At 43.8% G+C, this 18,364-nt stretch overlaps 1 protein-coding gene across 1 annotated transcript; it reads right to left on the bottom strand.

Moving 5' to 3' along the window:
• Positions 1-9,633: 9,633 nt before the first annotated feature.
• LOC146059424 (trefoil factor 3-like) lies at positions 9,634-13,893 on the bottom strand. Its single transcript, XM_083171643.1, has 3 exons — positions 13,544-13,893; positions 11,496-11,729; positions 9,634-9,756 (listed from the first exon to the last, which is right to left on the bottom strand). Exons 1-3 carry the CDS (start codon positions 13,623-13,625, stop codon positions 9,749-9,751), a joined length of 324 nt encoding a protein of 107 aa, XP_083027769.1. The 5' UTR covers positions 13,626-13,893; the 3' UTR covers positions 9,634-9,748.
• Between the last annotated feature and the right edge of the window lie 4,471 nt (positions 13,894-18,364).

The following is an 18,364-nucleotide window of genomic DNA, read 5'->3' as shown; positions in this document are numbered from 1 at the left end:
CGGGGGGGCGCCACAATATTAGTTACACCTCTGCACTGCCTCACTGTTGGCAAGTATGTCCAATCAGTCATCCCTGAGCCGATCAACCCCCCCCCCCCCCATGCACTCAATCCTCCCCCTCATGAGAAGTCAGGAGCTGGGTGACATCAAAGGTCCTTTAGAACTTGGATCTAGTATCAGAAAGTCATACTAAAAATGGCTGCAGCAGACCTTCCTGTGTAACAATCACTTCCTGTGCAACAATCACTTCCTGTGCAACAATCACTTCCTGTATAACAATCACTTCCTGTGCAACAATCACTTCCTGTGCAACAATCACTTCCTGTATAACAATCACTTCCTGTGCAACAATCACTTCCTGTGCAACAATCACTTCCTGTATGACAAATGAATAGCAAGGATTCTAGGTCGACACCTATAAATGGTCAACATACCATATGTTGGCATTGACAGAAGGTCGACACAAGCTTACGGTCGACATGGACTTAGTCGACACTAAAAACGTCGACATAAGTTTTTCTTCTTTTTTTGGGTGTAGACTGACTGGGTTCATACTTTCCTATCCAAGTGGGCATAGAGCCATGCGAGGGGACGCAGTACACTTATACAGTGTCCATGTCAACATATGTCGACATAGACATCAAAACCCGTGAAAACCCCTGTGTCTACCTTTTGAGTGTCAACCATGTCCATGTTGACCTTAAGCTTGTGTTGGTCTTCTGGCAATGTCGACCTATAGTATGTTGAACATTTCCAGGTGTCGACCTAGTCACTGACGACTGTTAGTGGTCGACCTAGTGACTGCCGACATAGACATTGTCTACCCACTAAACCGTAACCCAATGATGCTATCTGAATGCAGAATATCTACACTTAACATTTGTGTGAGATACAAAATATAGTGCAATACCACCTAATACCAGGAGGTGGAGCAATAACTGCGGTACTTGTTTTCTAGCACAGCCACCCCGATTTCCATCGCGGTGGTCGTGTCGGAAAAATCACGTCGGTCGCATCGCATGCGATTTGGTCGCATGCGATGCGACCGACCCGATTTTTTAATTTAATCTAATGTGAATAGGGTCCCTGGGACCCGATTTTACATTGGATTCAATGTAAAATATACCCTAGACCCCCAAATTTTACCACGTAAACCCCACCCCACGATAGACGCCAACCTGAAGCGTGGCGAGCGGCGGCGGTGTGCGTCCTCCGACCTTTTCATTCCCCTACTATCCACGTCGGCGTGGAGTTGAGAATATAAAGTGCCCGAAGCGTGGCGAGCGAACGCGTATAACTTCACAGGTATACGCGTCCGCTCGCCACGCTTCGGGCTCGGTGGCTCGCTGCGCTCGCCACACTATATATTCTCAACTCCACGCCGACGTGGATAGTAGGGGAATGAAAAGGTCGGAGGACGCGCACCGCCGCCCCTCGCGGGTTCGCTGCGCTCGCCACGCTTCGGGTTCACGTCAATTGTGGGGTGACGACGGGGACATCTATAATGTGAAATGGGTCATATTGGCCCATTTCACATTTTATACATTTTTTACTATGTGAGATGGACTTAATCAAGTCCATCTCATCTTGTGCCAATATAATGGCACAAGACCAACGCGATGCTCCCGATTTCAATGTTAAAAAATATTTTAACATTGAAGCCTATGGCAAAATCGGGGGCATCGCGTCGGTCGCGTCGGGGCCAATAATAATGGTCCCGACCGACGCGATGCCCGCGATTTCTCCTTTGCCGGCAAAATGGACCTGATTTCAAAGGAAATCGGGTCCATCGCGGGCATCGTGTACCTTAACTTAAAGGTACATGATGCCAAAGATTGTGGCCGTTCTAGGAAACAAGTACCATAACTGCTTTTCTCTTACCCACTAGTAGAGTATCCTGGAGAAGAAATCTTACTACAGTTTAATACAGTATACAGTGGCGCTGCAGATCCCTTGTGGCGCCATATAAATAAAGGATAATAATAATAACAATATATAATACAGAATATATATATATATATGTGTGTGTATGTGTATGTATATATATATATATATATATATATATATATATATATATATATATATATATATATACAATATGGTTGGCAACTACTGTAATTAATTATTGCTGGTCATTTTAAGCACATATGTTCTGCAAATATTAAGACTGCTCCAGCACATGACATTGTGCAAGTGCGGGATTTACTATGATCATCTGTAGGGTTAACCCTGATGTCGCAGCTCAGTATGTGACACAAGTGTTGGCCTGGTACCAGCTCAGTGACTTAACCCAGGCAGCAGAGTTCTGGCATTCCCAGTCTTTACACTGCAGGGTGTGCCACTCTTCCCCACCAGGGCTGACACTGGCATTGCAGGGCGCACAGGAGAGTGTTTATATACAGGGTCTGGCGTATTTTACACACACAGCTCTGTAAAGAATGGGTGTGCTAATATGGCCAATACTAATATAACAAGCTGTACTCTGCTGGAATGGAATGGGATCATTCGTCAGACTGCATTTAGGTCTACAGTCATTAGGTCGACCCCACTAGGTCGACTGGCAGGAAGGTCGACCTGACTTAAGGTCGACATGGGCCAAGGTCGACATGACTTAAGGTCGAATTTGCATAAAGGTCGACATGATGAAGGTCGACTGGTCATAAGGTCGACATGGGTTTTTCACTGTTTTTTGATCCGAATGTCGACACAGTCGACATGGACACAGTTGGCAATGAGAATCGGACCCTCGCATCGCTCGCTTCGCTCGCGATGCATCGGGCACGGTGCCTCGCTGCGCTCGGCACACTATTTTAATTTATATTAAGTTAGGTCGACCTTCCTGCCAGTCGACCTAGTGGGGTCGACCTAATGACTGTAGACCTAAGTTAATTCTAATAGATGACCGCTTCCCGCTGGAATATAGTCATCTAGGGCGTCTGGCTATATATCTGCTTTATCTATCTATCTATCTATCTATCTATCTATATCTATAATTCCCCCATTCTCCTGTGTAACTATTCTGCTAATCTGATTACTAATGACAGAAGGACAGACGTTGTTTCATGTAACAATAGAATACAACATCTCCACTTCATGTCTATTAGAGGGAAATGTACCAAGTCTTTGGAGAGAGAGATAACGTGGTGAAGTTGCCCTTAGCAACTGCTCAGCTGACTGTCAATTATCTAACACATTATTTGACATGATAGTGGAAAGCTGATAGGTTACCCAACTTTATCGCCCTCCAAGGCTTGTTATATCCCTTGATACATCAGCTGTCTCTGGTATTATTAGTCCCACCTGTTGCTATGGGTTTCCTTCAGCTGTCTCTGTGGCATTAATCCTACTTTTTGCTATGGGTTTCTTCAGCTGTGTCTGGGTCAGGAATCCTACCTGTTGCTATGGGTTTCCTCCAGCTGTCTCTGTGGCATTAATCCTACCTGTTGCGATGACTTTCCTCCAGCTGTCTCTATAGCATTAATCCTACCTGTTGCTATGGCTTTCCTCCAGCTGCCTCTGTGGCAATAATCCTACCTGTTGCTATGGGTTTCCTCCAGCTGCCTTTGTGGCATTAATCCTCACTGTTGCTATGGCTTTCCTCCAGCTTTCTCTATGGTATTAATACTCATTGTTGCTATGGCTTTCCTCCTGCTGTCTCTATGGCATGAATCCTACCTGTTGCTATGACTTTCCACCAGCTGTCTCTATGGCATTAATCCTCACTGTTGCTATGACTTTCCTCCTGTCTCTATGGCATTAATCCTACCTGTTGCTATGACTTTCCTCCTGCTGTCTCTGTGACCTTAATCTTCACTGTTGTTATAGCTTTCCTCCAGCTGTCTCTATAGAATTACTCCTACATGTTGCTATGGGTTTCCTCCAGCTGTCTCTATGACATTATACCTACCTGTTACTATTGGTTTCCTCCAGCGGTCTCTATGGCATGATTAATCCTCACTGTTGCTAGGGCTTTCCTCCAACTGTCTCTATGGCTATGTCTCTACCTGTTGCTATGGGTTTCCTCCAGCCGTCTCTATGGCATTAATCCTACCTGTTGCTATGACTTTCCTCCAGCTGTCTCTATAGCATTAATCCTACCTGTTGCTATGACTTTCCTCCAGCTGTCTCTATAGCAGTAATCCTACCTGTTGCTATGACTTTCCTCCAGCTGTCTCTATGGCATTAATGCAAACTGTTGCTATGGCTTTCTTCCAGTCTGCCTCCTGCGACACTGCCTAGCTGTCTGTTACATTCCCCCTGTCTCTCTGACATTACCCTTGTCTGTCTCTATGGTTCTCCTCTGACTTATGACATTCCTCCATGTTTGTGCCTACTGAATATCTTTAAGCTCCGTCAGTAACACTCTTCCAAGCCGTCCCTATTTCTTTCCTCCCAGTTGTCTCCGTTATAGATTTACTAGATGTCTCTATGGCATCCTGTACTGCTGTCTGTCCGTAGCCCGTGGGTGGCTGGCCCCATAAGTAGAGCACCATTGGGGCTGCCTCCTCCCGACATGCGGATTACCCACAAGACAACCGTCAGACATACTGTATGCCAACCCAATGATCACAGCAACCACTTAGCAGATTCTCTCTCTGGTCTGATGATTGAACTCCATAGACACACACAGCAGAGTTGGTAGAGAAATCTGCTGCCAAACAGGGCACGTGCAACAGCTCCATTCCCCGCTTTGGGGAAGAGGGTTTCACAGCAACTGCCCCCCCCCCCCCCCCTCCATTTCCTGCATTTGCCCGTGAGCAGAGCAGGAACATAGACTTGAGTTTCCTGTTTGGCTATATGGCCCTGTAGCTGTCCAGTGTAATGTGCGCTCATCCTCTGCAAGGACAGACTGCTCTCCTGAGTTATGCGTCTGTAGAAAACTAAAAGCAAACTATGCATTAAAGTTGACTTAAAACTAAGGTACTTGTTTCCTAGCACGGCCACAATCTTATGGATCGTGTACCTTTAAGTTAAGGTACACGATCCATAAGATGGACCCGATTTCCTTTGAAATCAGGTCCATTTTGCCGGCTAGGACACAATATCGGGGGCATCGCGTCGGTCGGGACCATTAACATTGGTCCCGACGCGACCGACGCGATGCCCCCGATATTTCCATAGGCTTCAATGTTAAAAAATATTTTAACATTGAAATCGTGTCGGGAAAGGTAAAATATCGGGGGCATCGCGTCGGTCGGGACCATTAACATTGGTCCCGACGCGATGCCCCCGATTTTTCCATAGGCTTCAATGTTAAAATATTTTTTAACATTGAAATCGTGAAAAAATGTGAAAAATGTGAAATGGGCCAATATGACCCATTTCACATTATAGATGTCCCCGTCGTCACCCCACGATAGACGCCAACCCGAAGCGTGGCGAGCGCAGCGAGCCCGCGAGGGGCGGCGGTGCGCGTCCTCCGACCTTTTCATTCCCCTACTATCCACGTCGGCGTGGAGTTGAGAATAGAATAGTGTGGCGAGCGCAGGTATACGCGTCCCCTCGCGGGGCTCGCTGCGCTCGCCACACTATTCTATTCTCAACTCCACGCCGACGTGGATAGTAGGGGAATGAAAATGTCGGAGGACGCGCACCGCCGCCCCTCGCGGGCTCGCTGCGCTCGCCACGCTTCGGGTTGGCGTCTATCGTGGGGTGGGGTGTACGCCGTTAAATTTGGGGGGGTTGGGAATATTTTACATTGAATCCAATGTAAAATCGGGTCCCAGGGACCCGATTTACATTTCATTCAATGAAAAAATCGGGTCCAAAATCGGTCGGTCGCGTCGATCGCATCGCATGCGACCAAATCGCATGCGATGCGATCGACCCGATTTTTCCGACACGACCACCCCGATGTAAATCGGTGTGGCCGTGCTAGGAAACAAGTACCAAAACTAATCCCCCAGCTCTCCACTTCTGCTGCTGATTCTCAGTATAAACTACTGATAGATTACCGTAAAAACCAGAAATATTCCAGGTTGGGAAATAATCTCCAGCTGTCTCTCATTCAGACAAGTCAGTGTTCATTGCTCAACCTCACAGTAACATTATTCCGTAGCCACCTCTGACGCTGTTCCTCTGTTATTAGGTTCTGGGATATATACGTTTCTGTTTATTAATATAAAAATGATGTTGTGATCATCTCAGCAAACGGGATATGATGGGCATTGTAGTTCTCCAGCCAGGGGAGGACTAGCATCAGGGGAGATTCCTGGTGGGTCGATGCACCTATGGTGCCAGGAGAGGATAGAGGGTGACAGACTGGTGGTATGGGCATGCTGGTGTGGTTATGTTAGGGGGTAGAAGGTGGCAGGCTGGTGATCCGGGCGTGGAAAGGGTCCACTTTTTGGAAAGGTTTCCAGGGCAACTTTAAATTCCTGGTGGAATTAACATAAAGCCACAGACACAACTGCATGGAAATACACAAGGATGGCTGCAACTGTGTCCAAATCAGAAACAGGACCTACCAGGAGGGCTCTCGCCCAGGGATGGACGATGTTTCACTACCATGAATGTATTTGTTTCGATGGTAGTGGTTGTACCATTCGATGGCGGATTTCCGATGTTTGCTGCCATCGAATGGTAAACATTCAATAGTGTTCCGATGGTCCCGTCCCCGGAAGCCATGTTGCAGTGCTTCTGCACATGCGTGGCTGCGCTGAAGATGGTTGCATATGTAAAAAACAAGGGATTTTTTGCGCATGCATTATTCATACGAATTTTTTATCTATCAAATTCTTTTAATGCAATAGTCATGCCCAGCGCATCAAAAGATTTGATGGTGGAAACCCAGCCATCATTTAATGTTGGGCTTCCGATGTTCATCCCTAATCCCGCCCCTTCACCAGACTCCACCTCCTTAACAGACCCCACCTCCGAATTTCCCCAAGCTGCTTTTCCATCCAACCCACCATTTTTTCCAGCGTCTCCAGACACAGTGTGAATGTGTACCCGGGAAACCGTTGGCAGATATGGCCCAGATTGTCAGGATTTACTGGAATGACTTTAATCACATTACTAGGTCCCTGCTTCAAATGGGTATTCTGATGGGGTGACTGTAGGGCCAGCCTCTTAGAAATGCACAACGAAATGCATAGTTCTATAGGCTGGTTACATCATTGTGTTAGGACAGTGATTATCATCCTTCATTTCATTCTGACCATTGACGAGTTGATTAGAAAATGTATCATTGTATTATTGTACTGATTTTTGCAATTATCATTGTACTGATTTTCCCAACAATGCCCTGGGTCTATGACCTGCATAAAACCTGGTGCTAGTTTGAACTGTTTAATTCTCATCCCATCCTGATCCCTTCCATCTATGTGTAATAACTGCACATTCATCTGCATTGCCTTTCCTGCATAAGGGTATGTTACTGGAAAAAAACATTGACCAGAGAAAAGCTTAAACTGAATCCATGTTGCACATGGAAGCTGTTCATTACACATGTGTAAAGAGGAGATTTTCTGTACACGCAAAACAAACGCACATACAATGCAAACATATTTAAAAGTATCTGAAAGCTGATCTGTCTATACACAATTATCCCAATAGATTATAGGGATTATTACTTTATAAGGCCATACAGTATATGTTTTTTTATTAATATAAACCACCTGAACTGTTTATCAATTAAACCTCCCACCTTTAGAATTACTTTAATGGGGACTGAGACGTGACTGCATCCGGATGGATATGTGGGTACGTCCATGGGGACCTGTCTAGCCCCTATGAAATTAAATGGTTCTCCGGAAATTCCTTCTCTGTAAACCTCTGATGTGCAGAGCAACAATGATTGGAACATGGAAGTTTGATATAATTAAGGAGGGAGATGTATCAAACTTTCTAAAGAGTAGAGAAGTTGAGATTAGCTTTGAGGTAGCATATATGAAGTACCTTTGATGAAATGAAAACTTCTCCACTCTTTCTAAGTCTCGATACATTTCTCCCACACAGTAATAACAGAAATACACCCCCCTCTGTGTTAGTACAGCACTTTATTCATATGAAATGCTGACGTGTGAAAGTATTACCGCCCTTTATGGGGCAAAAAAGTTTAAGAGAACCACTTTGCGCAGAGCGAGGTGTATACATTTGGGCAAAGGTTTAAACCAAGGTTGTATACAAAGACAATATTCCACATTATTGTTTCCCAAATATGAAAATAAAAAGTTATTTTTTTAATCATTGCATAAATGGAAATATTTCAAATGAAAAATATATATATATATACTATGTTTGTATAGTTCTCTTGGGAAGTAACGGATTGCTTTTTTATAACTATATTTTAACCTATGGTAATTAACCTTTAGTCACAATGGAAATAAAAAAGGTTTTAAACTTGTAAGATATTTAATGTTATATTAACATGTCTCAGAATTCTATCTCTATCTCTTTTTTTTATTAACAAAGCAAGAATCAATGCAAGAAACTTTTAATCTTTATGCGGCAAAGTGCATTTATGTATATTGTGGAAGTGGACCATACAGTATATTGCTTGTTTCCATGTGTGAAGTGCTTTGCACTGTTTCATTGGGAGCATATAAGGATTTTTGCTCCGTGCACGCCGTGATAGATTTGCACTGCTCTAGATAACATGGGTTATTGGATGTAACTGCTCTCCATTCATTGGAATAATGTACTGTGCATTTAATTAACTTTTAGTATGTGGGGCATTTCAATAAAGGATGTTTCCCTTATTGACATTCATGAGTGTGTCCGAGTGTTTAATCAATGAGACCACATTGCGAAGACGCTTGTAAATATGACAAAGCTACACTCACACACCGCTTTCAGAGTTTTGGTTACCAAGGGTAGCTTATGGAAGACAATATATGCACATGTGTTATGATTTTGTGTCACACAAGTCCTTGGTAGAATATAATCTATGAGAGATCAGTATATATTTTAGGCTACATATCAATTTCCCCTTCTTATGCTTGGCGGCAATTTCTGAGAAAGAAAGGGGCAAGCCTTAACCCCATGGCGGTTCCCTTTTTTTCTGAGCACACTCCTAGTCACCAACAATAAGGTTCATTTGATAATAAAACGAAAGTGCCAATTATTATTTTGCACCGATGGGGGTATCAGGCTGTACAATAAAGATCAAGGCTACCTGACTCACTTCTTTTGTTCTAGGTACAGATTCTAGGTACCTGTTTACTACTGTTCTAGGTCACTCATTTGTGAAAGCCCAATTTGCACACTGTTTCAGAAACAACAGCACCGATAACCAAGGTCTGAGGAAGGTCACTGATTGGCAGCTGTCTCCCAGTTCAGCCCTTTTCCCATTTCCTGACCAGTCGGGACACAGATGCTTATAGACAACATTAGCAGGGGACAGTGATGACTCAGTAGAAGGGGGTCTTGTAGCATTGTTATTAATTTGAGAAGCCCTTATTGGAAGTAGACTATGATCCCATTTATGTTTGCAAGTTTTATATCAATAAGGGAAACCATTTCAGAAAAATCAATTCTATATTTTTCTCATTCTCTCCCTTATTTTCACTCAGCCCTTTACAATTGAAAGACGATAAAGATGGGTATTAAAACCCTTGTTGACAACATTTAGGAAAGTAATTTAGTGAGATTCCACAATAAATGTATTCAGCACAGTCAGATTTTTTTTTTTTTATTGGTGTAAATGAGAACCGGCATGGTAAAGGAATAGGTGGGAGGAGAACCGACAGTGGGGGAGGAGTTCAGTATCATTGGTGCCTTGATGCATGTTTATCTGGCTCATGATTTAACAGTCTGTAAAAAAAAATGAGATACGAAAAATGATTTGCGTTAGTCATACAAGAACGATATAAAAGCAAACACATAAAACATATAAAACCCATTTATGACTGTCCCTAATACAGTATGTGGATACCAAATGTATAATATACGGATGCTGACATCACAGGTCCTCAGTGATGATACGGTGATATTATACTGTAGCTATGACTGCAGTGCCCATCTCTCATCCACACCGGAATATACATTTTATATTATACCAAGACATAATCTAAAAGGATGGTAGTAAAAGACCTAAAGAATATGCTAATCGTGTACCCATAACTGAGGCATAAAGAGATAATAAATATCATCTAAGAGTCCTGGGGCAACTGCAAAGGGGTATCCGGTGGATTGGTCGACAATAATTACATCCACAGAGAAAAGGTTGACCACTATTGGTTAAAGAGCACATGAAAAAGGATGACGTGGTTTAAGTGGACATTGACAAAAGGTTGACACTATTAAAAGTTCGACATGAAAATGGTCAACACGTTAAATGGTCAACATGTGTTTTTCATGATTTGTTTCCAACCGACTTGTTCTTACTTCACGAGTGTAGTGCGAATGAATGCGGTATACTTTGTTGATTTTCTGTCAGTGTCGACCTAAACCATGTTGACTGTTTTAATGTTTCAACCTATGTCCTCTTGACCAATAGTGGTTGACCTATTGACTCTTGACCTAATGAGCCACACCCATAAGCTTTCTGCAAAGTTTATGGAACTCCTCAAAGACCTATTAAATACTTATAATTCACAATTGTCCCATAAATGTGAAACAACGTTGTGTCCGGGATGCAGTAACAGTATGCCGGCAGTCACAATAGTGATGCCGGTATCCTGACTCGAGGCCAGAAGACCAACACTGGAAGGCCAACATCGATGGGGATGCTAATTAGCGGGAGGGTTAGTCTGCGGGGGAGAGAGTGTTTGGGTAAGCAGTAGGAAGGGATGGTTAGAGTTGGGGGAGGAGGGGGAAGGTAAGTATACTTAACAGTCCCCTGTTGGGATTCCCTTGTTTTGGATGCCAGCTCCGTAATACTCACCACCGACATCCCCACCGCTGGTCATCCCTATGTATACCTTGTATCCGCTTCTAGCCCTTACTATATGTTTGATTGCTATTGCTATAACTCTCTATGGGAAATCTCTCCGGGAAGTGAATCTGCATAGGACTGCCCTAGCTGTGTCTATCTACATCTCATTTGCTGATCCATGGGACAGACTCTTGAAGGAGAGAGGAGTTTAGAATGATAGACTCCCCTCCCCCTTCCCTTTGGCTTAGTAGAAGTATTACCAACTCAGGAGAATAGGGCTAATGAGAACACGCATGTGCACAACCAAAGGTTGCGTTGTGTGGTGGTGCAACCTCAGACCCTCCTCTCCATAGATGGGCGTAGGGCTCCGTGAATCAGTGCCATCTGAAGATAGCATTGGTTTTTGCTTGCAAACTGCAAAACTTTCAGTGCTGGAGTTTACTGAATACTAGGCAGCCCTATCGAACCCCTAATAATGGTTGGGCCCTTTACTTGGAACATGTGGTAGTTAGCATTTTCGCATGTGGCCATAATAGGTGTTGAATTGGCCCCTTAGAGACAGGCGTGTAGTACGCTGTATGACATTTTTGCATTTATTATGCAATTTTGTTGTGCTGCCACCTGGGACCATAGCACCTTAGTAGACAGAGAAATTATTATAACGGGATCTACTGACCTTCTTCTCCCTGTAGAGTCTGAGCCGCTTGTATCACTGCCTGTACGGGCGGCACAGCCTTGGCTCTCTGGACCACGATTTCTGGAGCCGCGGGTTGTGGAACGTAATAACACCAGATAACTTCGGGGATGCTCGAATCGAAGCAGCAACCTCTTCTGACACATTCCTCCTTACTGATTCCCCCGAATCCACAGTCTGTCCTCTGGCGTGGAAGCAACGTGCACTGGGCTTCAGCTGGGAAATGAAATAAGTCTAATTTCATAGCACAAAATGTGTTTGACATTAATGGATCTATTTATTAAAAGCCCCTGCGGAATCCCCTCACTAGATTGGAAAATTACCTTTTTTTTAGATTCTAAATGAGTAATAAAATATTGATCTAATCAAGTTAATTAAATTCAGTTGCGATTTTTACCTATGGACTGTATTCTAGAGGCGTCTAACCAATGCTTTGTACAGAGGCATAATTACTATTGAGTCCCTAGTCTCCATGCCCCTCCTTATACATGCTAGTATCCTGTTGGCCTTATTTGTTGCAATGTGACACTGAGCACTACACCCCAGTTTGTTATCAATTTGGAGTCTAAGATCCTTTTTAAGTTCTGAAACACCCAGTGCCTCCCCGCTTAGGTTATAACTAGCACACTGGTTATGTCTCCCAAGATGCATAACCTTGCATTTATCCACACTGAACCTCATTTTCCAATTTTTCGCCCACTCTTCTAGTTTATTTAGATCACTCGTGGAGACATTCCTGAATGTTCAAATTACTCTGCTCAGTTTTGTATCACCAGCAATGGTGGAAACTTTGCTGAGTACACCCACCCTAATATCGTTAATAAATATGTTAAATAGCACCGAACCCTTTGGCACTCCACTTAGTACTGGTATCATACTTGATACTGCACCGTTTACAACCACTCTCTGTTCTCTATTCCGCAGCCAGTTACCCCCCATCCACAAATGTTTAGCCCTAGTCTTAAATCCTCCACAAACTGTTATGTGGCACCTTAACAAAATCCAGGAACACCACGTCTACAGCATTTCCATTGTCTAGGTCGTTGCTGACATCTTCATAAAAGCTTAATAAATTAGTTTGGCACAAGCAATGTTTACAAACACATGTTGGTTAATGCTGATTATACTACGGAGCTCTAAATGTTTTTGGATAGCATCCCTTAAAATTCCCTCAAAAAATTAACCTCTATTGATGTTAAGCTCACAGCCTTATAATTTGCTGGGTCTTCCCTTTTTCCTTTTTTGAATAATGGTACTACAACTGCTCGTCCTCCATTCCTTAGTAATGTAATACAGAGGGTTTCCTCCCTTAATTCCATTAGAATTAATTAGAATTCCTCCCTTAATTCCATTAGAACCCTAGGATGACTTCCACCCAGAACTGGGGATTTCTTTGTTTTGACTTTGCTGAGCCTCAATTTGATCTCATCTGTCGTGAAATCCATATTAAGATCTAGCTGGCTCGTCCCATTTGTGGTACCTGTATGTTCCACTGTCTGCTCCTCCCTAGTAAACACTGATGCGAAAGATGTGTTAAACAGTTCTGCTTTTTCCTTATCCTCAGGAAAGCTATTTCCAGCGATTGGGCCTATCTTCTCTTTTATCATTATTTAGCTATTTATGTATTTGAACTTCTAATATGTATATCAAATTCAAATGGGACACAGTGGTCTATGTGCTAAGCCTCAGAGATAAATAAACCAGCCACCGGAAGGGGGGGCGCGCACGAGAAGTTTGCGTGCCCCATTCCGACAGAGCTCCCTGTCAGTCCCCACCGCCTCTCCTCCAGTCCCCGTCGGTCGCTGCCCCCCCCCCCGCACTACCCCCCTAAGCAGAGACGGACAGGGTCCAGCAGCCCAGCCACCGACTGACTGGGATGCGTGTGCGTGTGAGACGCTCGAGCGCCCCAGTCTATTGGAGTCCCTCTCTGCCAGGGCTCACCAGCGTGGGCATTCTGGCGAGCGAGGGGCTCCATCTGTACTTTCAGTAATAAACACAAATCCACAAGTATACACAGTCCATATACTCACATATCACGGGTCCAGCCTCTGTCTCCAGCATCAGCAGGGAAGCCAGGATAACAGTGACAATCGCCAGCACTCGCAGAGCCATTGTGTCCGATATACTGGTCACCGCAATAAAACCCTGTCATTCCCGGCTGCACTGCGCTTATATATACACAAGACACTTGTATCACGGATAAGAATTATTTACCCAGGGAGCTGTTATTTTCCCAAATAATCCTCATCTTAAATTGTCTGAGATTTTTCAACCACAGACCGTTCCTGCAGATTAGTGTATTTACCAACAGTATTTAGACTTCTGTAACATTTGCTGTTACTATAGGAACAGATTGGCCAGGTCACAGGTCAGACGTACAGTATGTACCAGCTGAGAAATTGTGTGAGTATCTGGGAGGGTCCGAGAGTGGGGTGACTGGTGCCGCAGGCTATATGATTAATATCCAGCGTCTCGGAATGGGTTGAGATCAAAATCTAGACAATGAGGGGAAAATTGGAGGTGCCTAATTGTCATGCCTAGAAGAGCAGAAGGCCAGAGGTGTCACATGAAAGATCAGGGGGTGTGGGCCGCACCTCTCTTCACTGATCTCTATCCACACTCCCTCTCGTCCTCTTCGCTCCGCCGCCGACCGCTGACTGACCTCAACCTAATCACCTCCTCCCACTCCCGTGTCCAAGACTTCTCTCGTGCTGGCTGCCCCCCTGCACTGGAACAACCTCCCGCCACCCATCAGGCTTTCTGATTCCCTTACCTCCTTCAAGTGCTCCCTCAAAACCCACTTCTTCCGACTAGCCTATCCCTCCTCCTCCTAACCTCTTTTGCTCCTCCTATCCTGCCTACCCTACCCCTCCATCCGTTCCTACTTATCCTATTGTTTTTCGTTCGTCCACCCACCTCCTTTTAGTATGTTAACTCTTGGGAGTAGGGCCCTCCTGCCTCACGTACTCACCCTACCTCTTTACCTCACCAGCGCTCCTGCCCTGTTCTTCCCTTCCTCTACTTCATCTTCAGTCTCCTCGACAATTTTGCCACCTACTTCAGAACTGATTCTGATTTTAGTTCTACCAGCTATACCCCTATTTATGTTGTATTTTATCAACACACCCTGTAATGCTGCTTTCCCACTGCAGACCCGTTTTAAGTTACAGGTAATCTTAAACGGTATTTAGCATTCCCACTGCAGCAGATTACAGTTTTAAATGCCATTTAAGTACCATTCCCATTGCAGGTAAAACGTTTTAGCTCTTCAAAACGTTTTTACAGCATTGGTGTGCAGTGGTGCTAGTAATATATACATTGCTGGCCTGTGCCAGCAATGCATATATTATTGGCTGATAAATAATCAGGTTGATAAATAATCTCCGTGTTCAGCAGGCGGGGGGGTGGGGCGAGCAGGCCGGGAGGGGCGGAGCGCCCAGCTTGTGTGGCCGGGCGGGGGAGCAGGACTGCCGGGCGGTGACTGACAGCGGGACGGTGCCGGTGAGCGACAGCGGGACGGCGCCGGTGAGCAGCGGTGAGTATATGACGCTGCGGGCGGGGAGGGGGGTGGCAAGGGAGGGAGCAGACAGCTGGACTGAAAGCCGCGCATCTTTCAGCCCGGCTGCTGTATACACATTCAGCGATGATGGCTCAAATATGAGCCATCCTCGCTGCATCTGCTGGTAAAACCGTTTAAGATGCACTCCCATTGCCTCTTAAACGGTAGATTACCGGTTAAAACCCTGCTTTGAAAACGGGTTGAAATACCGTTTAACTTTAAACGGTATTTCAACTCTGGCGCTTTCCCACTGCAGCCTTAAACGGTATTTTGCCCTCAAAAATTGGCAATATACCGTTTTAAGGCTGCAGTGGGAAAGGGGCATTAGTTACCTTGTCATTTGTTTTTTGTTTGCTATGTACGGCGCTGTGGACACTTTGTGGCACCTTATAAATAAACGTACTACTACTACTACTACTGCTGCTCATAACAGGCCTAATTTGTCCCTGTCCCCGGACATTTGGCAGGGCAGCATTTACCTGCTCGCTAGTATGTCTGAATCAGGCCCTTAGTGCCATACACAAAAAAGATGCAGGTGCACTATTCAGCTAGTGATATGTTAAAGACATAGATATATATAGGAGCAGCTACTGCATGTGTTAGGAGTGTTATGTAGGAGCAGATACTGCATGTGTTAGGAGTGTTAGATATATATAGGAGCAGCTACTGCATGTGTTAGGAGTGTTAGATATATAGGAGCAGCTACTTCATGTGTTAGGAGTGTTAGATATATATAGTAGCAGCTACTGCATGTGTTAGGAGTGTTATATAGATAGTATCAGCTACTGCAGGTGTTAGGAGTGTTATATATATATATATATATATATATATATAGGAGCAGCTACTGCATGTGTTAGGAGTGTTAGATATATAGGAGCAGCTGTTGCATGTGTTAGGAGTGTTAGATATATAGGAGCAGTTACTGCATGTGCTAGGAGTGTTAGATAGGAGCAGCTACTGCATGTGCTAGGAGTGTTAGATAGATAGGAGTAGCTACTGTAGGTGTTAGGAGTGTTAGATAGATAGGAGCAGCTACTGCAGGTGTTATGAGTGATAGATAGATAGGAGCAGCTACTGCATGTGTTAGGAGTGTTAGATATATAGGAGCAGCTACTGCATGTGTTAGGAGTGTTAGATAGATAGGAGCAGCTCCTGCATGTGTTAGATGTGTTAGATATATATAGGAGCAGCTCCTGCATGTGTTAGATGTGTTAGATATATATATAGGAGCAGCTCCTGCATGTATTAGGAGTGTTAGATATATAGGAGCAGCTACTGCATATGTTAGGAGTGTTAGATAGATAGGAGCAGCCACTGCATGTGTTATTAGTGTTAGATATATAGGAGCAGCTACTGCATGTGTTAGGAGTGTTAGATATATAGAAGCAGCTACTGCATGTGTTAGGAGTGTTAGATATATAGGAGCAGCTCCTGCATGTGTTAGGAGTGTTAGATATATAGGAGTAGCTACTGCATGTGTTAGGTGTGTTAGATATATAGGAGCAGCTACTGCATGTGTTAGGAGTTTTATATATATATATATATAGGAGCAGCTACTGTATGTGTTAGGAGTGTTAGATATATATAGGAGCAGCTACTGCATGTGTTAGAAGTGTTAGATATATAGGAGCAGCTCCTGCATGTGTTAGGAGTGTTAGATATATAGGAGCAGCTACTGCATGTGTTAGGAGTGTTATATATATATATAGGAGCAGCTACTGCAGGTGTTAGGAGTGTTAGATATATAGGAGCAGCTACTGCATGTGCTATTAGTGTTAGATATATAGGAGCAGCTACTGCATGTGTTAGGAGTGTTAGATATATAGGAGAAGCTACTGCATGTGTTAGGAGTGTTAGACATATAGGAGCAGCTACTGCATGTGTTAGGAGTGTTAGATATATAGGAGAAGCTACTGCAGGTGTTAGGAGTGTTAGATATACAGGAGCAGGTACTGCATGTGTTAGGAGTGTTAGATATATAGGAGCAGCTACTGCATGTGTTAGGAGTGTTAGATATATATAGGAGCAGCTACTGCATGTGTTAGGAGTGTTAGATATATAGGAGCAGCTCCTGCATGTGTTAGGAGTGTTAGATATATAGGAGCAGCTACTGCATGTGTTAGGAGTGTTATATATATATATATATATATATATATATATATATATATAGGAGCAGCTACTGCAGGTGTTAGGAGTGTTAGATATATAGGAGCAGCTACTGCATGTGCTATTAGTGTTAGATATATAGGAGCAGCTACTGCATGTGTTAGGAGTGTTAGATATATAGGAGAAGCTACTGCATGTGTTAGGAGTGTTAGATATATAGGAGCAGCTACTGCATGTGTTAGGAGTTTTATATATATATATATATATAGGAGCAGCTACTGCATGTGTTAGGAGTGTTAGATATATATAGGAGCAGCTACTGCATGTGTTAGAAGTGTTAGATATATAGGAGCAGCTCCTGCATGTGTTAGGAGTGTTAGATATATAGGAGCAGCTACTGCATGTGTTAGGAGTGTTATATATATATATAGGAGCAGCTACTGCAGGTGTTAGGAGTGTTAGATATATAGGAGCAGCTACTGCATGTGCTATTAGTGTTAGATATATAGGAGCAGCTACTGCATGTGTTAGGAGTGTTAGATATATAGGAGAAGCTACTGCATGTGTTAGGAGTGTATGATATATAGGAGCAGCTACTGCATGTGCTAGGAGTGTTAGATATATAGGAGAAGCTACTGCATGTGTTAGGAGTGTTAGATATATAGGAGCAGCTACTGCATGTGTTAGGAGTGTTAGATATATAGGAGCAGCTACTGCATGTGTTAGGAGTGTTAGATATATAGGAGCAGCTACTGCAGGCGTTAGGAGTGTTAGATATATAGGAGAAGCTACTGCATGTGTTAGGAGTGTTAGATATATAGGAGCAGCTACTGCATGTGTTAGGAGTGTTAGATATATAGGAGCAGCTACTGCATGTGTTAGGAGTGTATGATATATAGGAGCAGCTACTGCAGGTGTTAGCAGTGTTAGATATATAAGAGCAGCTACTGCATGTGTTAGGAGTGTTAGATCTATAGGAGCAGCCACTGCATGTGTTAGGAGTGTATGATATATAGGAGCAGCTACTGCAGGTGTTAGCAGTGTTAGATATATAGGAGCAGCTACTGCATGTGTTAGCAGTGTTAGATATATAGGAGCAGCTACTGCATGTGTTAGGAGTGTTAGATATATATAGGAGCAGCTACTGCAGGTGTTAGGTGTGTTAGATCTATAGGAGCAGCTACTG

The sequence above is a fragment of the Crinia signifera genome, chromosome 2 (assembly GCF_055691185.1).
Source record: "Crinia signifera chromosome 2, ASM5569118v1, whole genome shotgun sequence".
NCBI lineage: Eukaryota > Metazoa > Chordata > Amphibia > Anura > Myobatrachidae > Crinia > Crinia signifera.
This window is presented reverse-complemented; position numbering and strand designations above follow the sequence as displayed.

Bases quoted from the DNA above. Each gene is read 5' to 3' on its own strand.
- LOC146059424 (XM_083171643.1), bottom strand. From the start codon at position 13,625: ATGGCTCTGCGAGTGCTGGCGATTGTCACTGTTATCCTGGCTTCCCTG. The intron at 11,730-13,543 runs GTGAGTATATGG...TTCATTTCCCAG, and splicing joins AGAGGCTGGACCCGTGATAT to CTGAAGCCCAGTGCACGTTG.